We start from the raw sequence: 21650 nt of genomic DNA, 5'->3' as shown, positions 1-21650 counted from the left end.
TGGCCCAAATGCCAGAGTTCTGTATGGCTCTTGATACTGTTCAATACAGTATCAGAACCATCATTACAGAACTGTACAGATACCATTCATTTTGCTCATCTGGCCCAAACGGGATGTTTTTTATCTGTTCACTTTGCCTTTGGATACGTACAATGTCATACACCCAATGGTGTCACAAACTACGTATATGACCTGAACAGAACTTTCATATTATTTCTAAGAAGGTCAACTGTGCAGTTATAAATGTTCATTGTGTACTGCGTATGAATGAGCATGTAAACACTTGAGTTGCATTCCTGATTTGAGTAATGTTACTTAGATTTCTGCAAATGAAAAACAGACAGGAATTGATAGATTGACCTTTTTATTTCTGAGTTGAAACAGAAGGTCCACTGGAGTAGTAAAACATTGTTTAGGAACATTTGTGACATTTATAAAACATTTGGTTGATGACGGAGTAGACCATTTACTATTAACTCAGTGTTTACTCCAATACTGGAGAGCTACTGTCCTTTATGTTAACTCCAACCCTCAGCTAGCACACCTGATTCTAATAATTAGCTGGTCGACATGCTGAATAAGGTTAGTTACAACTGGGGTTGGAGCAAAAACCCACAGAAGGGTAGCTCTCCAGGAATGGTGTTGGAGAGCCTGCTCTGACACAATATCCTCCATCTAAACTTTTGTAAGAAGTAACAGGTGCATAACATGTTAGAGCAGGGGAGGATCAGAAATATTGAGAATAATTCAATGTGGGGCAAGACAGGTTTGGGGGAAAGATATGAACATGTTAAGATAAAGTGAGGCACATCTTGATCAAAGCCTTTAGTCCTAGAATAAAAGGGTGAAGGCAACAACATGGATAAAGATGGGTTGAGGAGCACAAAGTGTGGAATTGGCAAATGTGGGATCATGCTTGAGCTTTAGAAGACATCTATACCCATTTATCCATATAAACAATATTCCATTTTTTACATAAAACTATTGTCATTTCAGTAGCACCTCATTGTAAGTGTATGGATATGTTACAAATGTATCCTTCAGGATTTGTTTGACTATTTGAGGTCATCAAATTCTACTGCATAATTTGAAATTATTTACAAATTAGAAAATGGAATCCTTTTCCTGTGAGGATGAGTTTCTGTTTTAGTGGCTAGCTATTGGAATACTTTTCAAGGTATCGGTCGTAGGCATCATAGATGGCTTGCCTGTAAGACAAACATACCAAATAAGTATTTCAGAATATTACAGAAAGGCAACAATGGGCATCTGTCTCTTTGTGAAATTGTGGAACCATTTACTCACCGAAAAAGTCCCTGTTTGAAGAGGTAGGCGCTGACATGGCCACCGTTGAGATACCGCACCTCACAGCCTGGCCAGATCTCTTGTAGACTGCGCACACCGGTGCGTGGAATATAAGCATCTTCCTTTGCCTGTATCAGAATGATTAGACTGGGATCCAACGGCACTGGAAAACCAAGACAGCCAGGCTTGAGTGTTACTCAATTGAGCTAAACAAGTTCTACTGCACAACTACAGCATTTTTTGGGTCCCAGCTCTATAGGGATCTGTCAATTCTCACCTGAGAAGTTAGCGATGTGTGTGCACTCATCCATGACACCCTTCATGAAGTCCAGAGACTCCGTGTGGAGGGACTGGCGCTGCCGCCCACTGCCCTTGTTGATGTTGGTATGCTGCATGTTCACAGAGGAAAGCATCTGGTCCAGCCCATGATCGTGGTCCTGTCCATTAGCTCCTTCCCCGGCCCGGCAGTGCAGGGCAGAGGTGCGCATCCCCATGCGGTCCCTCTCGGGGGAATGCAGACCCAAGATGTCCGTGGAGAGATCCAGACCAGAAAGCGTGTCAAGTGAGCTCTTTAGAAACTCCTGACCCATCTTGAAGGAATCAACCTGAAATAAAAGGTTGTCTTGTCAATTATGAACCAATTGACTGCACTAATAATGTATCAATTATTAAAGAATTAACCAATCTGTAAAGCCATTTATGACAACTGCTGTAAAAAAGATTGATTGAATTGACATCAAGCTATAAAACAGATGGTACGATATGTATACCTAACATTATGTTATGGAATTAAGGTTTACCCCACAGTACTCCAACAGTCTGATGATTTCCTGTTCGTACACAGAGTGCATTGCATACTGCTTCTCCAGTTCCCTCCAGTTCACAGCTTTGCTCAAAACACCCTGTAAAACACAAAATATGTATTTCAGAGCATAGCACTTAACAAATTTGGGCAGTTTACTGATTGGCTTTTAGTTTTTTTAAATAAATTGAAGACTGAGAAATGGGCTTTGTAAATTTGAGAAATGGGCTTTGTAAATTTGAGATGGATAAAGGAATACTTACTGTTGTAAAAACATTGGAAGCTGTGGTCCAGGAGAGACAGGGAATCAGCGGTATGGGCTTTGGCCAGTTGGTTACAGCTAAGGATGCCATCTGTGAGAAGATGAGAGCTTCCATTGATTGTTCTCCTTTAAGAATGAACTTAACTGATGTCTACTTTTGGTAACAGAATGAATGATTGTGTGGCGTGTACTTACATGCCCTCCCATTGAGATACCAGTCATGCCAAGGGGCCAGTAGTCCTCCCTCTCCAGCCAGTGGAGCAGCACTGCAGACTCCAGGATGAGTGCTGCTCCCATCACAAAGAGGTCAGACACATTCCTCAGGCTGGAACGACTAGACAAACACCAAGCATAAAGCACAAATCATAACGACATTGCCATGACACTTGAATAACGGTAGATGTTTTTTTTAAAACAAGACAAGGTTATGGGGATGACTTACACTTGTTCTTTTGGTTTCCGGTATCCATGTACAAGTCGTAGTTAAGGAATTGGAATAAGAATATTTAAAAACAATTTACAATGTAAATAGTATATTAATACTTATTTTACTATTTCTCTAATTAAAAGGATATAATAAGGGTTTTCCAGGAGAAGTGAAGCCATTCCTGCCTCCTTTATCATGGGTCTGGCCATGAGGGTCCGCCTCTTCCAGAAGAACTGAAAATAAAGCTATTTTCTATGAGAGGTTGTACATCAAAGAAGGTTGATACCTGGTTTGTGCAGTTGATCAGGGGAAGCTATTACATTTGATTGACAAATGTAGCTACCCTGTTAGTGCAAAGAATATTATGAAGCATTTAGTAGCTAATGTAACTTACATGATCTCCAGTCCCAGCCAAGTGAATACATACTGGCTTGTGGTTTTTCCACTTCTTTGGAACTATAAACTGGAACCTTAAAACACAAAAAAAAATAGGCCTTGGGATTAGTGTCTGCTTTGATACCAAAGACTTAAAATGGGACCCAATGCCTCTCTGCTTGGCTGTTAACATTAAGGAGATGGATTTGGGGTGAGGCCCTGCGATAGCATCCTGTTCGGAGGGAGAAACTACCCTATGGGCTGTTCTGGCTCAGACAAGGCTTCTTACTTTACTTAAATCTGCATAAGGTGAAACAGCAACACTGGTCAACTTTTTGTTGTTGTATTACTATATATTTGACAGAATTGTATTTTTTACGGGTCAGGAGGAGGATCCAGCATCATGGGAAAAATAAAATAAATCATAGGAGAATACTGTTTTTCTGTCAGTTTCACTGCTACCGATTCCAGCTTTGACAAAAAAAACTGCATAAAGTAAACTCAGAAGTAAGATCAAATTGATCATAGATTTTTCCCAAGTAATTGGAGACATGGTCTATTATTACTATATGGCAATCTGCAAAATTTGACTCATTTAGTGACAGTATTATTTCCATTACCTGGCTTTGATGGACTCTGATGGCAAGATACCAGGAACAATGTGCTCCAGAGGAGATATGAAATACCCATTGTGTATTTTGCAGTCAGACTGGTCTTCTACCTAAGACAACAGCAAAAAATATATACAACTGCATGATGTTTGCCATTGACTAAACCTGTTTTATGGTGAATGTGCATATTATTAAAATGTGAAATGGCTCAGTAGGCTACAGACCAATGAAAAAAAATAGGAAAGGCACTGTAAGAGTTCAGACCAACATGCATTTGTTAAGACTTTAGGGAGGGGTACCTTGTCAATAAACACAGGATAGTCCTTAGGTACCAGTTCCTTACACTTCTCTCTATTGCCAACGATTTTCCGTAACTCAAATATTCTGTGGAAATATGAAAAGGTGGTTAAATTTACACTGCCAGAAAAATAAGAATTAGGTGAAAATGTACCTAGTGATTGCCATGCCATATGACAGTGGGCATATTTTACGCTACCTTTTCAGATCATCAGGCTTTCCCCAACCTTGGATGAAAAGCTTGGTGAGGAGAAGCTTTCTGTAAAGAACATCCAGCCGGCTCACACCCATTGACAAGGATCTCTCATCTGAATGATAAGCCAGAAAATAAGCCCATTAGATTTCACTTAATGTCTACCAGAAACATTTATTCCTGAAAACCAGAAACACAGGCTCTCTCGAACCCCGTGGAGTTCACACAACAAGTGACAACAGGCACGTTTAAGAGTGTCTGAGATCCTTTGTACGTGTAAATTCAGAATGCCATCCTAGCGTCGCCTTCATGTTGGTGCTAACAAGCAGCCTAGATAGTGCTAAGAATCAATAGTCAATCCAGTAGGGGCTGGAAACTATAGTGAGCTTTGAATGGTCAATAGCAACGTGACGTCCCAAAATGCAAGACAAAAGTTAAGATTTCCCCAATTTGGGTCCAGCCCTGTTCATGCTCCTTTGACCATACTTGCAGCACCCAACATCCCTGGCTCACTTAATTGAAAATGAACGGGGCTCCGTTATTTCATAACCTCCAATGTTTTAGACCAGGGGTGGGCAAACTTTTGGGCCAGAGGGCCACATAGGGATTTAGACATTCAATGGAGGGCTGCATTTTTGGGGGGACCAAATGTTCGTTAAAAATCTATTGGTGGGGGTGACGCAGAAATCTAAGGCACTGCGTCACAGTGCTTGAGGCATCACTACAGACCCGGGTTCGATCCCAGGCTGTGTCACAGCTGGCAGTGACTGGGAGACCCATGAGGCTGAGCACAATCGCGGACCGGTCGCATGCACGCTGACACGGTCGCCAGGTGTACGGTGTTTCCTCCAACACATTGGTGCAGCTGGCTTCCGGGTTAAGCTGGCATTGTGTCAAGAAACATTGCGGCTTGGCGGGGTCGTGTTTCGGAGGACGCACGGCTCTCGAACCTCGCCTCTCTAGAGTCCGTACGGGAGTTGCGGCGATGGACAAGACTGACTACCAATTGGAAACCACGAAATTGTGAAAAAAAAAAAAAACTTCTCGTCCAGCTGGCCGTACTTTGCCCCCCTTGTTTTAGACGAACGTCTAGGAGTGAGCTCTGCGACAGCCGAACACAAATTAGTTTTTACAACTAGGCTCAGACCAACATGGTAGTGTTGGCATTGTTTATACATTTCATCTTTATTATGTCGAAATAAACATAGCTCCAACTCCCATGTCACAAACTCAGTCCCAGAAAATAAAATGTGTATAGTAGCCTCAAATGTAACTCTATAAATGAATCGCGCCAAAGTTGGTTCCTGTTCCAGTCATGTCTTTGGTCACGTTCGCGAAGTCAAACAAAAACACCCTAATGATTGGTTGACAATAGAGCCTCCCACAATGCAGGCGACGGCTGCAGGATGAAGTTGGTAAAGAACATTTAGAGACACTTGCAGTCGACTGCAGTCTAAACTTCATGACCTTAGATCACATGATTTATGTCAAATTCATGCAGCCGCAAGTCGGACAATGATTAAATAATACAACACACGTTGTAAGGCTATGACCAACGATGATCACTGACTTGACAAAAGTGATCCACTCGAACAAGCCCAACGTTAGCTATCGTGAATTAACATGTCTTACCATTAAATTAATTGTTGTATGCCGACGTAACGCCTAAAGTAATCACGAGAGACAACAAAAAAGGCATTAGAAAGAGTATATTATACCTCAAATTGAAACGGAGTGTGGTGGCCTTTCGCTGATAACTCAGTCTTGGAATTGTATGGTTATCGTAGAGGGCGAATTCCACTACCGCTGGGCTCCCCACGTCCCATCGTGCCATGCGAATTGTGAAACGGATGTAGCTATTTCTTTTTCTGTGGTGTTTGTAAAAGTCACTTGGAGATTGCTGCCACCTTTTGACAAGGAATAGTGACAAAAAATACATGTATACACTACTCATACAGAGTTTACTGGTGCAAAAATAAACTGTTGGATGACAAAACAAATGATGTATTTTGATGTCCAAAAATGTTATGGTGTGACGAATGATATAAATATAATTGGGTGTGATTTGACCTATTGGATACATTGAGGAGTGGCATGAACTCTTGTTGACTGTCCAACAGGTGGCGGTAGTACTCAATATTCTGCCTGGGTTTGTGTTCACTATAGCTAGCTAACGTTACATGTCAACAGAAGGCATCAGGAGACAGGAAGCTATTCGTCACTGGCTAACTAGTTGGCTTTGCTAACGTTACTGTTTGCTGACTGATGTACATTCTGAATTCGACACATAGTTGGAAATGTTACTTATGTAACTAAGCACTTTTTTTATTTTTCAGTCGGTCTGCAACACTCAGCCAGTTAGCTTACCCGAGTTGCCTAGCTAGCTAGCATTAGCTGGCTTGGTAAGTAGCTAGTTTGTTAATCGCCTTTACTACAAGCTACCATTTCTGTCACTGTGTGTACGTCGACAATTGATCATAACATGAATGTGTCAACGTGAATGTAGCCAGCTATTTCCACGAGCCAATGCAGTCCTATGTTATTGCCTCTTTCTTTCTGAATTGACTCTGGTGATTGTGGTTGTGCCTAGCTAGCTAATAATACGGCCATTGTAAGCTAAATCACAACTTTGTGATTGTATTTGTAGGGCAGTCATCAGCTGTAACAACTGAATACTTGTTTGACTCACATGTTTATTGTGTTTTGACTGTTTTAGGATTCTTTTCACAATGTACTCGCAATTCTGCTTGTTTCTGCCAGTTGTACAATGTCTTGTTGAAGTAAAAAAATAGATATATATATTTCTCATCATACGAACATATGTTGTGCACCTGTCATTGCAGACGTACATAGCTATCTATAGTTGTAAACAGTCTGTGTTGTCTGTTCCATGTTTAGATTGCAGCAGCATCAATCATGATGAGTCCGACCCAATGGGATCTGCCCCCGGAGCTGTGCTGCCGGCCCATGGCCTTTGTGGCCCTGACTGGGCTGGATGTAACTTATAACGCCATCCATAGGGCAATATGGGATGCCTTCTGTGCCAACAGGAGGGCCGACAGGGTCCCCATCTCATTCAAGGTCCTTCCAGGAGACCATGAATACCCAAAGTGTAGGACCAAAGTAAGTGCTGCTTGATGAGGTTACCCACTTACATCATTTGTTCCCAAACACAAACATTTGGGGTGTATACACTAAAGCACAACGGTAGCAAAACTGTGCAATGGAAAACGTAAACAAGCGATCAGATAGTAGACGAGGCTACCTTCCCGTTTCAACCTGTATTCTTCAGTTTCATGCCTACAAGTGAATACGACCCTGTTGTTGTTTTCTCAGAGAACCTCCTATGAGTGGTACATCCCCAAAGGGATCTTGAAGACAGGCTGGATGAACAAGCACCTGAACCTGGTACCTGCCTTGCTGGTGCTGTTCTATGAGCTGGACTGGGATGATGCAGTTTGGAAGGAGAAACAGTCTGAGTGTGCCACTAAAGTAGAGATAGTCAGGTACAGTAGTACTGCTCCTCTTCACTGGTCATCAATGAAGATCTATAGTGGGTTTGTTGAGTTGAAGCAATGTATATCATGAATATGTCATGCCATTCACAGAACAAGCCTTCAAGGAAGAAACACCAAGGTTGCAGTTGTTTTAATTCAGAAGAAAACCCCTCTTCCTCCAGGTAATTGCATCTACAGTTATACAGATCATATATGTTGATTGTACTGTTGTACTGTTTTATGATCAACATAGCCACAATATTACATCTGTAGGACTGACAACCATGTCAGTACTGTAGAGATTGTATTGTGTCATGCAATGTATGTTTAGGCTGCATACTTGGACTCTGACTGAATTTGTGCTGCTGCTGTCTGCCAAGGTGAGGACCTGGTGGCTTCAGAGAGGGCTGCTTCCCTGTGCAATGCCTGTGACCTGTCTGGGAAGTCTCTCTTCGTCCTCCCTCACACTGATCACCTCGTGGGCTACATCATCAGGTAAGTAATTCCTCTTGGTGGGACCCGGGATCAGATCAAAGGCCCTGAGCAAAATTACCGATAGCCGTGTTGACACCATCATCTCTTAATATATGACATGTACAGTACCAGTGAAAAGTTTGGAAACTACTCATCCAAGGGTTTTTCATTATTTTTACTATTTTCTACATTGTAGAATAATAGTGAAGACATACAAACGATGAAATTACACATATGGAATCATGTAGTAACCAAAAAAGTGTTAAACAAATAAAATCAAAGTAGCCACCCGTTGCCTTGATTACAGCTTTGCATTCTATTGGCATTCTCTCAACCAGCTTCACTTGGAATGCTTTTCCAACAGTCTTGAAGGAGTTCCCACATATGCTGAGCACTTGTTGGCCGCTTTTCCTTCATTCTGAGGTTCAACTCAACCCAAACCATCTCAATTGGGTTAAGGTTGGGCGATTGTTGAGGCCAGGTCATCTGATGCAGCAATCCATCACTTGGTCAAATAGCTCTTACACAGCCTGGAGGTGTGTTGGGTCATTGTCCTGTTGAAAGACATATGATAGTCCCACTAAGTGCAAACCAGATGGGATGGCTTATCGCTGTAGAATGCTGTGGTAGCCATGCTGGTTAAGTGTTCCTTGAATTATAAATAAATCTCAGTGTCACCATCGCACCTCCTCCTCCATGCTTCAGTGGGAATCACACAGGCAGAGATCATCCATTGACCTACTGTGTCTCACAAAGACACTGCGGTTATAACCAGAAATCTCAAATTTGGACTCATCAGACCAAAGGACAGATTTCCACCAGTCTTATGTCCATTGTTTGTGTTTCTTGGCCCAAGCGAGTCTCTTCTCATTATTGGTGTCCTTTAGTAGTTGTTTCTTTGCAGCAATTTGACCATGAATGCCTGATTCACGCAGTCTCCTCTGAACACTTGATGTTGAGATGTCTGTTACTTGAACTCTGTGAAGCATTTATTTGGGCTGCAATCTTAGGTGCAGTTAATTGGCCATTTCTGAGGCTGGTAACTCTAATTATCATCTGCAGCAGAGGTAACTCTGGATCTTCTTTTCCTGTGGCGGTCCTTATGAGAGCCAGTTTCATCATAGTGCTTGATGGTTTTTGTGACTGCACTTGAAGAAACTTTTTCAAAGTTCTTGACATTTTCCGCATTGACTGACCTTCATTTCTTAAAGTAATGATGGACTGTCATTTCGCTTATTTGAGCTGTTCTTGCAATAATATGGACTTGGTCTTTAGGGCTGTATACCAACCCTACATTGTCACAACACAACTGATTGGCTCAAATGCATTAAGAAGGAAAGAAATTCCACAAATGAACTTTTAACAAGGCATACCTGTTAATTGAAATTGATTATAGGTGACTACCTCATGAAGCTGGTTGCAAGAATGCCAAGAGTGTGCAAAGCTGTCATCAAGGCAAAGGGTGGCTACTTTAAAGAATCTCAAATATAAAATATATTTTGATTGGTTTAACACTTTTTTGGTTACTACATGAGTCCATATGTATTATTTCATAGTTGTGATGTCTTTACTATTATTCTACAATGTAGAAAATAGTCCAAATAAAGAAAAACCCTTGAATGAGTAGGTGTGTTGAAACATTTGACTGGTGTTGTATGTTACCCTTATCACGAAGCCTCCCTAGTATGTGTTATGTACTTATTTGCAGGCTGGAAAATGCGTTCTATGAGCATGCACAGACCTACTATTACACAGAGATTAGGAGGGTCAAATCCCACAAAGAGTTCCTCAACAAAACAACCCATCAGGTGAGACATGACAGAAATAATGTGTATGTTTTCCTGGTTCCCTATGATCTCCACCACCACTATGTTAATCAATGACTCCTCCAAGTCTCTGTGTCATTTTTATTTTAATGGTTTAATTTGCAGCTAAGCTAATGCTGGTTATATCACTGCAATGTCATCAACTGGTGCATGTTGTTGTTGCAGTTGCTGTTTGTGAGACACCAGTTTAAGATTGCATTCTTCAGCGAGCTCAAGCAAGACACACAGAATTCCCTAAAGTAAGTTCAACACAGCTCTACTGGCTTGTGTTGTGTTGTGTGTGTGTGTGTGTGTGTATATGATTGGTCTTACAATGCATCTCTCTAGTGCTGTCTGTCTGTCTGACACATCATTAGTACTGTTTCTGATGCAGGTACTACAGGACTGCCTACAGCCTTGTACATGAGCTGAGAACCCACGAGACCAACATGCTGGAGATAAAGACCATGGCTGGATTCATAAACTACAAGGTGCTTTTGGATCATAATGAACAGGAATGCAGACATTGCGCTCCCAACATATAGACTGTGCTGTATACCCTGTTGAGTTACATGTGTAACAGAAAACCTCTTTTCAGATCTGTCGACTATGCTTCCAACACAACACACCTTTGGATGCCATTGCTCAGTTCAGGAAGCATATTGATCTGTGCAAGAAGAAGATTGGTAGTGCAGAACTGGCATTTGAGCACACAGCATGGATGTCCAAACAGTAAGAAGTCAATACCCACTTCCCTACCATTCTTCCCTGATGCCATCCTTGATAATAACCCATCTCCACCCATTTTCTCACTCCCAGGTTCCAGTCTTTTGGTGACCTGTTTGATGAGGCGATCAAGCTGGGTCTGACGGCCATCCAGACTCAGAACCCTGGCTTCTACTACCAGCAGGCTGCCTACTACGCCCAGGAACGCAAGCAGCAAGCAACTCACCTGTGTGCCCATGAGGTACAGCAATGCATGTGTGACTCAGACAGCTGTCTTTCACAAGACTGCAGAAGCTTGAGAGGGGAAAAATGTATATAGAGCCACTATTGCTGCACTTCCAACTGAGACTTACCTCATACCGGTGTGCCTCAAGGGTTTTATGTTAATGTCAGCGTTAATGTAGTTGTGTGTCCATCAGGAGTGTGACACTAAAGACTTAGGGTGAGCAGAACCTCTGCATCATCAAGACAGTAGTTTTGTGAGAAGGTGTTAGAGTTCACAGTTAGCCATTGTTATGTAAATGACAGCGGAAAGTACCAGTGGCCTGGCTTTGTCCCCAAGTAAGAGCAGGGCCTCTGCAGCCGTATGGCCTAGTGAGACACGGGTGCTGGCCCATGTAGATGGAAACAGAAAAGTCTGAGCCTTTTGGGTAAAACAGTGGGGGAGATCTCAGATGGAAACTCAACATATGAGTATATAATGTGTAATGTATGGCATTGATATGGGCTAATATTTTTGTTGATGTCTGCATCGTAGATTCTTCATGCAGTGCAATCATTCTAGTTTACACACAGCACAACAATCGCGTCAGAAGGCCTCTATGCCCCCTCATGGCATCCCCCCCCCATGACCGTTATATCACATGTTGATGGACCGTCACTGTATTTCCCTTTCGCAGGCCAGTGTGAGCTACCCCACCCCAGACCACCTGGATACGCCCAGCGGGGCTCTGGACTTCTATGGGCAGAGAGCCTGGAGACAGGGCCACCAGAGTGAGTATGCCCTTCTCAACACTAATCTTTCAGCACTAAAAGTAGCTTTTACAGTGGGGGGAAAAAAGTATTCATTAAAAATCCTACAATGTGATTTTCTGGATTTTTTTCCCTAATTTTGTCTGTCATAGTTGAAGTGTATCTATGATGAAAATTACAGGCCTCTCTCATCTTTTTAAGTGGGAGAACTTGTACAATTGGTGGCTGACTAAATACTTTTTTGCCCCACTGTATGTGTTTAGACTTGTGTGTACAGCTCAAATCAAATGTTATTTGTCACATGCGCCAAATAAAACAGGTGTAGTAGACCTTACAGTGAAATGCTTCCTTACAAGCCCTTAACCAAACATGCAGTTTTAAGAAAAATACAGGCGTTTAAACCAAGAATGCTGTTTTGATCAGTCTCTCAGGTTCTAAATATTGATTGAAATGTCTTATTTTGTATTTGCAGGTATCGATCCCCCACACATGGAGAAGGAGAAAGGAGGGATCCTGGCGCTGCAGATGAAGGAGAAGGATGTTCCCCACTCCGTTAGTCCACATTCACTCACTAATTCAGCACGACACAGCCATTCTCATGTTCTACTAACGCTGAAGCCTCTTTTAGTGCATGAAGGCTACATTGCTACACAGGGTTGGGCTTGCGCAGTCCATGAGTGTAGACCTATAGTATGTTAATGGATAGCAAGCTCTCACCCTCATGGTAAATTGTGGAAGAAGGCCATGCCAGGTTTTCAGGTCAAAGGAGGTTCAGTTTTATGGTGTATGATGGTGAATAAAACCACTAAGCAGATCAAAAGTGAATTCTGGATTTGGATGATACTGCAACATTACAAACTGAAATGACCGATTTGCTCCATGAACAGTGAGGATGGAATATTTATTAACAGCGTTACCATATTGCCAGGTCTGTTGTTCAGTGGACGTTCATTTGAAAGGCCAAAGTTCCTACTACGTAAACAGAAGGTTCAGTCTTGTGGCATCCTTCACTAGTGATGTAGAGCAGTATCTGGTAATATATGATTCACTTTTAGTAAGAATACCATGAGAACCGCCCTGGAGTTTTCTGCAAAATACTGATTCTTCTTGGTTTATTATGCCAAAAGTGTGTGAGAGAGAGTCTCCCATTGTTCTGTTTGCTGTATTACAGGAGCTAATCATTGCTCTGCTCAGCAACGCTGTGGCTCAGTTCAAGAAATACAAGTGTCCTCGGATGAAGAGCCACCTGAGTGAGTTTTACCCTGAGCTGAAGGGGAACAGTGCATTTGGAGCATATTGTTACCATAAGCATCACTTTTGTGTGCGTCTACATGTACTTGTCAAAGTTTGTCTGTCTGTCTCCAGTGGTGCAGATGGGAGAGGAGTACAACCATGCCAAGGACTACACCAAAGCACTGAAGTAAGCCTGACTCAGCAGACACAGTGGGACAAAAGTCAAATGTGTTACTAAGTCAATTAGAGTATAATAACAAATCCCCACTGTCATTGGGCGCAAGCCTGACTTCCAGAAAATTACTGGACCAATTGCAACCATTGATGGCGACTAGATTATCGGCAACGGATCTCCTATTATACCACAAACAGGCGCTAAAATCACTTGCACAGCTGATCTCAATTGCAACCAAATCGGCCATCGATTTACCTCTCCCTAAGTGAATCTCGGTGTTTACTCTTAGTCCTGTTTGCATCCAACATTTGTCAAGAAATTTCTACCTCTGGCTATTATCATCGGGAACTATTGAGTCCTGCAATTTGAGGAGACTAAGGGCAATTTGTCTATTTGACAATCATTCTGTACAATTGATATAAAGTATTTAATTTCCTTGTTTACCATGGCAAATCTACTATGGCAAGGTAGCTTACCCTACACATTTTATGAATGGAAATGAATGGTGTAGGATACATTTATCGCTTCCAATTTATGTATCCATTAATGTTTTTACTTGTCTGAAAAATATAGCTTATGGCCATTTCTTATCAAGAGGGGAAGGACGTATTTCTGAACTGTAGGCAACACATTTGAAACTAAATTATAATTGTTTTTTTAATCAAATTATATTGTATTCTAATAAAGCTATTTTAAAGTTGCACAAATTATATTATAATTTTTTAAAGTAAGGTATTTTAAAGCTTTAAAAAACAACAACAACAGACATATAGCATATAGTTTTGTCTCTACGTCATTGTGATGAGCTTGTTCATGGTTAAGCTGGTAGTGAAGAGTAACATTTCCTATGTTGTGTGGATGGCAGAGATGATTTCTTTATTTGTAGAACAGTGTGATGACACTGAGTAGTGAACCTTTTATATGTTCCTACAGGACTACAGTAATGAGGCCTGTAGAGCTACTGTGGCGTATTAACTCGCTATTATTTTGGCAGTCAAAGCTGAAATATTACAAATGTGATTAGATTGAATAATTAAAAGTTTTGGATAAGAGGATCATTGTGAAACTTACCTACCTATGTTGGTCTGTGTGTCTATATGCAGACTGCTGGACTATGTGATGTGTGACTACCGTACAGAGCGCTGGTGGAGCCTGCTCACCTCCATCCTCAGCACAGCGCTACGGTGCTCCTACCTGATGGCCCACATCAAGGACTACATCACCTACTCCATGGAGCTGGTCGGACGAGGTACAGGATGGTATAGTACAGGACACTCTTCAGCTGCACCCAGCTCTCCCCAGATTACATTTTCTGCTTCTATGGGCTACTTAGTCAGTTTGCACCCAGCTCTCTCCAGATTACATTTTCTGCTTCTATGGGCTACTTAGTCAGTTTGCACCCAGCTCTCTCCAGATTACATTTTCTGCTTCTATGGGCTACTTAGTCAGTTTGCACCCAGCTCTCTCCAGATTACATTTTCTGCTTCTATGGGCTACTTAGTGAGTTTGCACCCAGCTCTCTCCAGATTACATTTTCTGCTTCTATGGGCTACTTAGTCAGTTTGCACCCAGCTCTCTCCAGATTACATTTTCTGCTTCTATGGGCTACTTAGTCAGTTTGCACCCAGCTCTCTCCAGATTACATTTTCTGCTTCTATGGGCTACTTAGTCAGTTTGCACCCAGCTCTCTCCAGATTACATTTTCTGCTTCTATGGGCTACTTCGTCAGTTTAATATGTTGCTTATTTACAATGTTCAGTTTGTTTAGAGCCTGGCCATCACATCAACAGCAGCAGAAGTCCATCGTCATTTACATTTTTCCTTAAGTTCCCTTTTGTCTATTTCTCCAGCTTCTACTCTACGGGAGGAGCAGAAATCCAGGATTGAGAAGAATCTCATCAAGGTCCTGATGGTGAGTTGAAGAAATGGCACCCGTCACATCACCTGATGTTCATGTGACTGTGTAGCCCCTGTTCTGTGGATGTTAACGCTGAGCCTGTGTCTTTGTTCATAGAACGAGGTCCCAGAGGCAGAGCCAGATTGTGACCAGGCCTCAGCCAAGGCTGCCCAGGCCCTGTGGAGCGACCGCATGTCTCTGGCTGGCAGCAATGAGTTCACCATCGAGGTGCAAGACTACGTACCCTTTGGTTAGTACACTTCTACAGTATACCTACCGAGATCATACAATTATGCATCAAGATCTTAAACAATACAAGAGCGATTCTGTGAACAGCTACCTAACATATACCACACATTTGTCTTTCCAGTCCAGTGTAAGGCCAAGTTCCTGTCCCCTAGTTTCCACGTGGATGACCCGGTCCAGCTGCATGTCTACCTGAGGGCTGACTGCCCTCACCCTGTCCGCTTCTCTAAACTGTGTGTCAGCCTCAGCAACCAGGTACAGACCCACTACATAACTCTACTACCCCACCACAATCCATGCAGGTACAACCACTCTCTGTTGACTCGGACTCTCTGGTGGCTCTCTGTCCTTCTTCAGGAGTATAACCAGTTGTGTGTGGTAGAGGAGCCGTGTAAGTCTCAGGATATCCTAGAGGCCTCCAGTCAAGAGAACATGTGCCTGGTCCCTGGCAAGACACGCATATACAGCTTCAAGTTTGTGGCTAAAACTGAGGATGTGGGGAAGAAGATAGAGGTAAGGGAAAGTGTGTCACTGGTTTCCAGTGTGTCAGGGTTTCCTAAACTGTGCTGTACTGGCATAGCAGACACAGATTTAACATAACCAAGAGAGATGAAGAGCATCACCTTTTTACCTGTGATCTATCTTATGGATTTGTGCACACTGTGTTTAGCTTTGTGTGTTTAACTTTGTGTGTGTGTGTGTTAGATCACAGCGGTGGACCTGATGCTGGGCAGTGATAACGGCCGCTGCGTCTTCCTCAACTGGCGAGGCGGGGGAGGAGATGCTGCCTCGTCCCACGAAGCTCTGCTGGCGGCCAGGTCCTTTAAGAGCAGGGGGCGTGTCCCAGAGCAGCATGTGGAATGGGACACCGTGTCTATCCAGGCCAGCACCATGTGAGTCTCCATTGTGTTCAGTTTAATCACACTATGTCACGTCACTGATTTCCATGATCCATGTATGACATGCTTCACTGTCTGCACACCAAGGTAGAGACATTTTCCATAATGCACTGCAACATTTCAAGTAACGGGAGCTGTGATGCTGTACCTTGTGTGTATCGCATTGTTTACTAAATCTCTGGTTAAACTAACCAGTTAAAACTATGGTAATTAGCTCACAGCATAGAGGAAAATGTCGCCCTCAGTTTTTTCATACGGTCATAAATTCAAAACATAGTGGAGTTGGTAACAGACGGTGCGTCATCCTAATCTGACAATGTGTTTTGTTCTTCAGGATAATCTCTCGCATTCCCAAGATCTCTGTTCAGCTGAGTCATGAGCCCCCTGCTCTGAACAACGAGATGTACCGCATCACTGTCTCCATCCAGTCCAACGAGGAGACAGTGACCAAAGACGTCAAACTCACTGCCGGACTCAAACCAGGTAGGCAGCATTACACCAGAACTGTTTGACACAGCACAGGATCAAATCAAATTGTATTAGTCACATGCGCCGAATACACAGGTGTAGATCTTGCAGTGAAATGCTTACTTACGAGCCCCTAACCAATAATGCAGTTTCAAAAAAATACAGATAAGAATAAGAGATCAAATAAAAAAGTAATTCAAGAGCAGCAGTGAAATAACAATAGCAAAACTATGTACAGGGGGGTACTGATACAGAGTCAATTTGCAGTGGCACCGGTTATTTGAGGTAGTATGTAGATGTTGGTAGAGTTATTAAAGTGACTATGCATAGATGACAACAGAGAGTAGCAGTGATGTAAAGAGGGGGTGGGGGCAACGCAAATAGTCTGGGTAGCCATTCTACTAGATGTTCAGGAGTCTTATGGCTTGGGGGTAGAAGTTGTTTAGAAGCCTCTTGGACGTAGACTTGGCTCTCCGGTACCAGGGTAGCAGAGAGAACAGTCTTTGACTAGGGTGGCTGGAGTCTTTGACAATTTTTAGGGCCTCCCTCTGACACCCCCTGGTATAGAGGTCCTGGATGGCAGGAAGCTTGGCCCCAGGGATGTACTGGGCCGTTCGCACTACCCTCTGTAGTGCCTTGGAGTCGGAGGCTGAGCAGTTGCCATACCAGGCAGTGATGCAACCAGACAGGATGCTCTCGATGGTGCAGCTGTAGAACCTTTTGAGGATCTGAGGACCCATGACAAATCTTTTCAGTCTCCTGAGGGGGAATAGGTTTTGTCATGCCCTCTTCACGACTGTCTTGGTGTGTTTAGACCATGTTAGTTTGTTGACGTGGACACCAAGGAACCTGAAGCTCTCAACCTGCTCCACTGCAGCCGAGTCGATGAGAATGGTGGTGTGCTCGGGCCTCTTTTTCCTATAGTTCACACCTACAGAACCAGAAACGGCTTGACACAGGATAGAACCCTGGAAACAGACTTCTCAGAATGAGATTTAAATGGGAAATCTCCGTTTAAGGAATTCTATTTCTATGGACCTTACAGCATTGGGAAAACACTGACATACATTGGTTAGGTATCACAAGCTTTGATATTTGTCCCACCACCTTAAGGTCAGGATGCAAACCTCACACAGTCCACCCATGTGACCCTGAACGGTTTGGAGATGTGTGACGAATCCCATCCTGCACTGCTTCCAGACATTGCCATTGGAGACCTCCAGCCGGGAGAAAAGGTACATCCTCCACCCACCCTCAGGCCTGCACAACCTCACTGTCCATCATGAAAAAAAGCATGGCCAATGGAGAATCTCCATTAATATAGCTTTTTGGGCCAGGACTAGGCTTCATCTGTGTCTGGGAAACCGGGCCCCCTTGTTTTGCTGAGATCTCTTGAGGGACATCAGCAGTGTGTTGTTTGTACTAATCGTTCTCTATTGAACAGGTTGAGAAGTGTCTGTATGTTCGCTGTGTCACCACTGGAGCCAGAATCTTCCTGTTCCATGTTGCCTATGCCTTGAGCACCAAGGTGGAGGGCAAAGACATCACCTGCAGGTGTCACAAAGTGAGTTTGTGCACTGAAACCTCACTCATTGCTAGTTTCAGTATTTGTGACTTGTGTCCATAAATATGTATGAAATTAACTGTTTGTTGACCATAGCTTTCTTTTTTGTAGGATGAAACTGTTACCATAGAAACCGTTGTTCCATTTGAAGTTGCTGTGAAGTTTGTATCCACAAAGGTTTAACTTATTTTCCCTCTATTGATGTTGTTGGCATTGTTGTGCAAATTTAGTTTTGAGTGCTGTTTTAATGGTGTTTTGGGCGCAGTTTTAATGTGGTGTTAAATGCAGTTTTGAGTGCAGTTTTTTTGTTCAATGTTGATAAGGCAGTGCTTGTCAGTGCAGCGACTTCAGTGATAATGGATCATGTTGTGTTTCAGTTTGAGCACCTGGATAGAGTGTATGTGGACATCCCCTTTCTGCTGATGACGGACATCCTGAGTGCGTCCCCTTGGCCTCTCCACCTCGTGACCAGCCAGCTGCAGCTGGCCCCCACCATGGCTGCCATGGACCAGCCCCAGTCCCAGGTGGAGCAGGGTATGACACCACCGTCTCTATGGTCGCGTCCCAGTTGGCACCCTATTCCCTCTGAAGTGCCCTATGGACCCTGGTCAAAAGTAGTGCACTATATAGGGAATTTGGGATGCACACTAAAGCTCCCTCTGACATAGCTCTGCAGGGGAAGCCTCAACATCTCCCATCTAAGACCATATATTCTAATGACCCCAATCGTTGTAGTTTCAGTGTGTGTTAGTAGTTTGTAGCATAGAAACACACCCGAGTTCCTTGTAGCCTAACCTTCAGGTTTGGTTGTTGTTTTCCACCAGTGGTGCTTCAGACAGGGGAATGTGCCAGCGAGTGTTTCAGCCTTCAGTGTCCCCCTGTGCTCAACGGGACGAGCAGCGTGGCGTCTGGACAGTACCTCATCTCCTGGAAGAGGTGTGTCTGCTTGACTCCAGCCGGCCATTCTCCTCTTCTCTACTTTGACATTTCTCCTCCTGTCAAGCACAATGGGAAATTCACACGGTCAAGACATTTTCTTTTCCTGAAGCTTTAACTCATTACATTTGTATTGCTATTTCAGGAAATCTTGGTGTGCAGATGCACCTGTCGTGACGACTGTTGCCACCCTCCCCCATGTGATAGTGGAGACCATTCCTCTATATGTTCATGCAGGTACAGCATGTCTTGATCTGAATGATGAATTATTTTCACAGTTGAGTCTTTCTGTCCCATTCAGATGTACATAACAATGGTTCCCTGTGTTTGGTGGTTACAGAGCTGCCGTCGTTTGGAAGGGTGCGGGAGTCTATGCCAGTGAGGTACCACATCCAGAACCGGACGGGGCTGGTCCAGGACGTGGAGATGTCTGTGGAACCCAGTGATGCCTTCATGTTCTCTGGCCTCAAGCAGGTAGGTCTCTGCAACATGCCCCCCCCCCCCCTTGGTAAACACATGAAAGAAACTGTAAAGTAGCACAAACATATTACTCACTGGCTTTAACTGCAACCGTCATTTGGTGTTTATTTCTGTGCAACTCAGCGACGAGTCCACTACGAGCCTGACACAATCTTGAGTACTATTGTGAGATTCCATACAGCCTGAGACAAATTGAGTACAGGACAGTGCAATAGTTACAAGCAGACAACTCTCTACTACACTCCTTATTGTTGTCAGTTCAACATGCAAGCCCAGGGTACAACTTAACTGAGTGCCAGAGTTCGACTTGACACTGGTCTGTTTTGAGGCTGGAGTTTCCACCATTATTTGTATTCCAATTTAAACTGCTGCCTCACAACACATGTAGTAGAGAACCGATGGTTTTCATTCAGAATTAGACTAGAATAGACCATACCATTTGAGGACCCATGCGGTCTCCAGTCTCTTGCTCTACATGCCCTTAGTGTCACGGTGTTTCCCCAGGTGCGTCTGAGGATCCTGCCTGGAGCGGAGCAGGAGATGTTGTATAACTTCTACCCTCTGATGGCAGGGTACCAGAACCTTCCCCAGCTCAACATCAGCCTGCTGCGCTTCCCTGCCGTGTCCGGACAGCTGCTTCGCCGCTTCCTCCCCTCACGCATCTTTGTCAAGGTACACTTAGCTTAGAACCCAAATAAATCAAATGAAGGGACTTCTTGTCTATTCATTCTAATTCTATGTTAACAGCCACTAGGCTCTTTCTAACCACATGGCATATTCTGTAGATACATCTCAGTGTTAGCTGCAGCGCTGTTAACTGACAGTAATATTGAAACATATTTACATAGAATACAAAAATGAGTAAACTAACTAAATATATTTCAGCCCCAGGGCCGACAAGCAGAAGATGCCTCCATTGCAGCGGCTTGAGATCCATAACAAGACCCCACCCCTAAGTGAGATCCATAACAAGACCCCACCCCTAAGTGAGATCCATAACAAGACCCCACCCCTAAGTGAGATCCATAACAAGACCCCACCCCTAAGTGAATACTAGTTTACCTGAAACACATCTCTCACCTATTGGGCTCAACTGGAAAATGTTGTACCACAGATGCATTCACTTTTTGACCTCCTGTAAAATCACGCTTTTAAAAGGATGCTTAACTACAATAGTTTACTTTATAATCTTGATTGATCCGTAACTGATTAATATTGTAGCTTGCTGATCTAAAACCTTAGGCTTTTGTTATCATGTCATGTAGCTGTTACACGGGGTGTGTTTGTAAATTCACTCCGTCTATTTACTCTGATTTCAGAGCACTCTTGTCTTAGTGTGCCAGAGCGCAGAATAACTGATGGATTTCTGAACGAGCAACACACACTGAATATGATCAGTGTCAGTAAACATAGACAAAAAGTGTAGTTAAATTGTTGCCAGCAGTAAGTTCGTCACCAACACTCTGGATAACATGAAAGCCTAACCAGCTCTGTTAGGGTGAGTAAAATAGTCAGAGTTAGGTGTTAGGTGTTCTCTCATTTGTGTCTGGAAGTAGCTAGCAAGCTAGCCAACTTCAGCCAGTTAGCTTGGATGCTTGCCATTGTGAGGTCAGAACGCTCGGCTCATCCCTACTCCTCGGCCAGAGCAGAGCATCCAATGTGCACTCTGAACACTCCGAGAGCGAAACGCTCTGAATTTACGAATAGTGCGCACTCTGGCATTCGAGTGAATTTACTAACACACCCACAGTAATTTCCCTCACATTTTACTTGATCAATGATGCAGTTCCTCATTAATCTTCAAACTAAAACATTTGGGTGAGTTATGATTGTGTGTGTGTTTCACTGACTGTCAAATGTAATGAATACAGTATAACTAAGACGGCATAGTATTAAAGGTTTTTGTGAAGATTGTACAGCCTCTCAAATGCCTTGTTTTAACTTGAACCTACTGTAATGATGTGATGTCATCAGGCCTGCCCTTGAATTCAAAGTTCAGTGATGTT

General features: G+C 43.2%; 2 protein-coding genes across 2 annotated transcripts; one reads left to right on the top strand and one right to left on the bottom strand.

The window, feature by feature from the left end:
- Positions 1 to 347: 347 nt before the first annotated feature.
- On the bottom strand, positions 348 to 6127 carry abhd18 (abhydrolase domain containing 18). The gene is made up of 13 exons (XM_029659430.2): positions 5991 to 6127; positions 4279 to 4387; positions 4082 to 4166; positions 3792 to 3892; positions 3191 to 3266; positions 2945 to 3029; positions 2812 to 2839; positions 2565 to 2703; positions 2371 to 2460; positions 2106 to 2207; positions 1583 to 1910; positions 1306 to 1468; positions 348 to 1208 (listed from the first exon to the last, which is right to left on the bottom strand). The coding sequence occupies exons 2-13, from the start codon at positions 4368 to 4370 to the stop codon at positions 1154 to 1156; spliced, it is 1344 nt and encodes a 447-aa protein (XP_029515290.1). The 5' UTR covers positions 4371 to 4387; positions 5991 to 6127; the 3' UTR covers positions 348 to 1153.
- Positions 6128 to 6439: 312 nt separating this feature from the next.
- Positions 6440 to 21560, top strand: trappc11 (trafficking protein particle complex subunit 11). Its single transcript, XM_029659427.1, has 30 exons — positions 6440 to 6674; positions 7171 to 7395; positions 7609 to 7778; positions 7881 to 7951; positions 8150 to 8264; positions 9952 to 10051; positions 10235 to 10308; positions 10443 to 10539; positions 10647 to 10780; positions 10868 to 11015; positions 11674 to 11767; positions 12219 to 12298; positions 12918 to 12996; positions 13112 to 13166; positions 14258 to 14403; positions 15005 to 15066; positions 15169 to 15301; positions 15422 to 15552; positions 15655 to 15810; positions 16003 to 16190; positions 16531 to 16679; positions 17778 to 17899; positions 18109 to 18228; positions 18340 to 18405; positions 18606 to 18762; positions 19053 to 19164; positions 19310 to 19401; positions 19505 to 19638; positions 20149 to 20316; positions 20530 to 21560. Exons 2-30 carry the CDS (start codon positions 7189 to 7191, stop codon positions 20572 to 20574), a joined length of 3405 nt encoding a protein of 1134 aa, XP_029515287.1. The 5' UTR covers positions 6440 to 6674; positions 7171 to 7188; the 3' UTR covers positions 20575 to 21560.
- Positions 21561 to 21650: the final 90 nt, after the last annotated feature.

The sequence above is a fragment of the Oncorhynchus nerka genome, linkage group LG5, assembly GCF_034236695.1.
Source record: "Oncorhynchus nerka isolate Pitt River linkage group LG5, Oner_Uvic_2.0, whole genome shotgun sequence".
NCBI lineage: Eukaryota > Metazoa > Chordata > Actinopteri > Salmoniformes > Salmonidae > Oncorhynchus > Oncorhynchus nerka.
This window is presented reverse-complemented; position numbering and strand designations above follow the sequence as displayed.

Bases quoted from the DNA above. Each gene is read 5' to 3' on its own strand.
- abhd18 (XM_029659430.2), bottom strand. From the start codon at position 4,370: ATGGGTGTGAGCCGGCTGGATGTTCTTTACAGAAAGCTTCTCCTCACC. The intron at 3,030-3,190 runs GTAAGTTACATT...CTTTATTTTCAG, and splicing joins TGGCTGGGACTGGAGATCAT to TTCTTCTGGAAGAGGCGGAC. The intron at 1,209-1,305 runs GTGAGTAAATGG...TTTGTCTTACAG, and splicing joins TTCAAACAGGGACTTTTTCG to GCAAGCCATCTATGATGCCT.
- trappc11 (XM_029659427.1), top strand. From the start codon at position 7,189: ATGATGAGTCCGACCCAATGGGATCTGCCCCCGGAGCTGTGCTGCCGG. The intron at 12,299-12,917 runs GTTAGTCCACAT...GCTGTATTACAG, and splicing joins AGAAGGATGTTCCCCACTCC to GAGCTAATCATTGCTCTGCT. The intron at 19,402-19,504 runs GTACAGCATGTC...TGGTGGTTACAG, and splicing joins TCCTCTATATGTTCATGCAG to AGCTGCCGTCGTTTGGAAGG.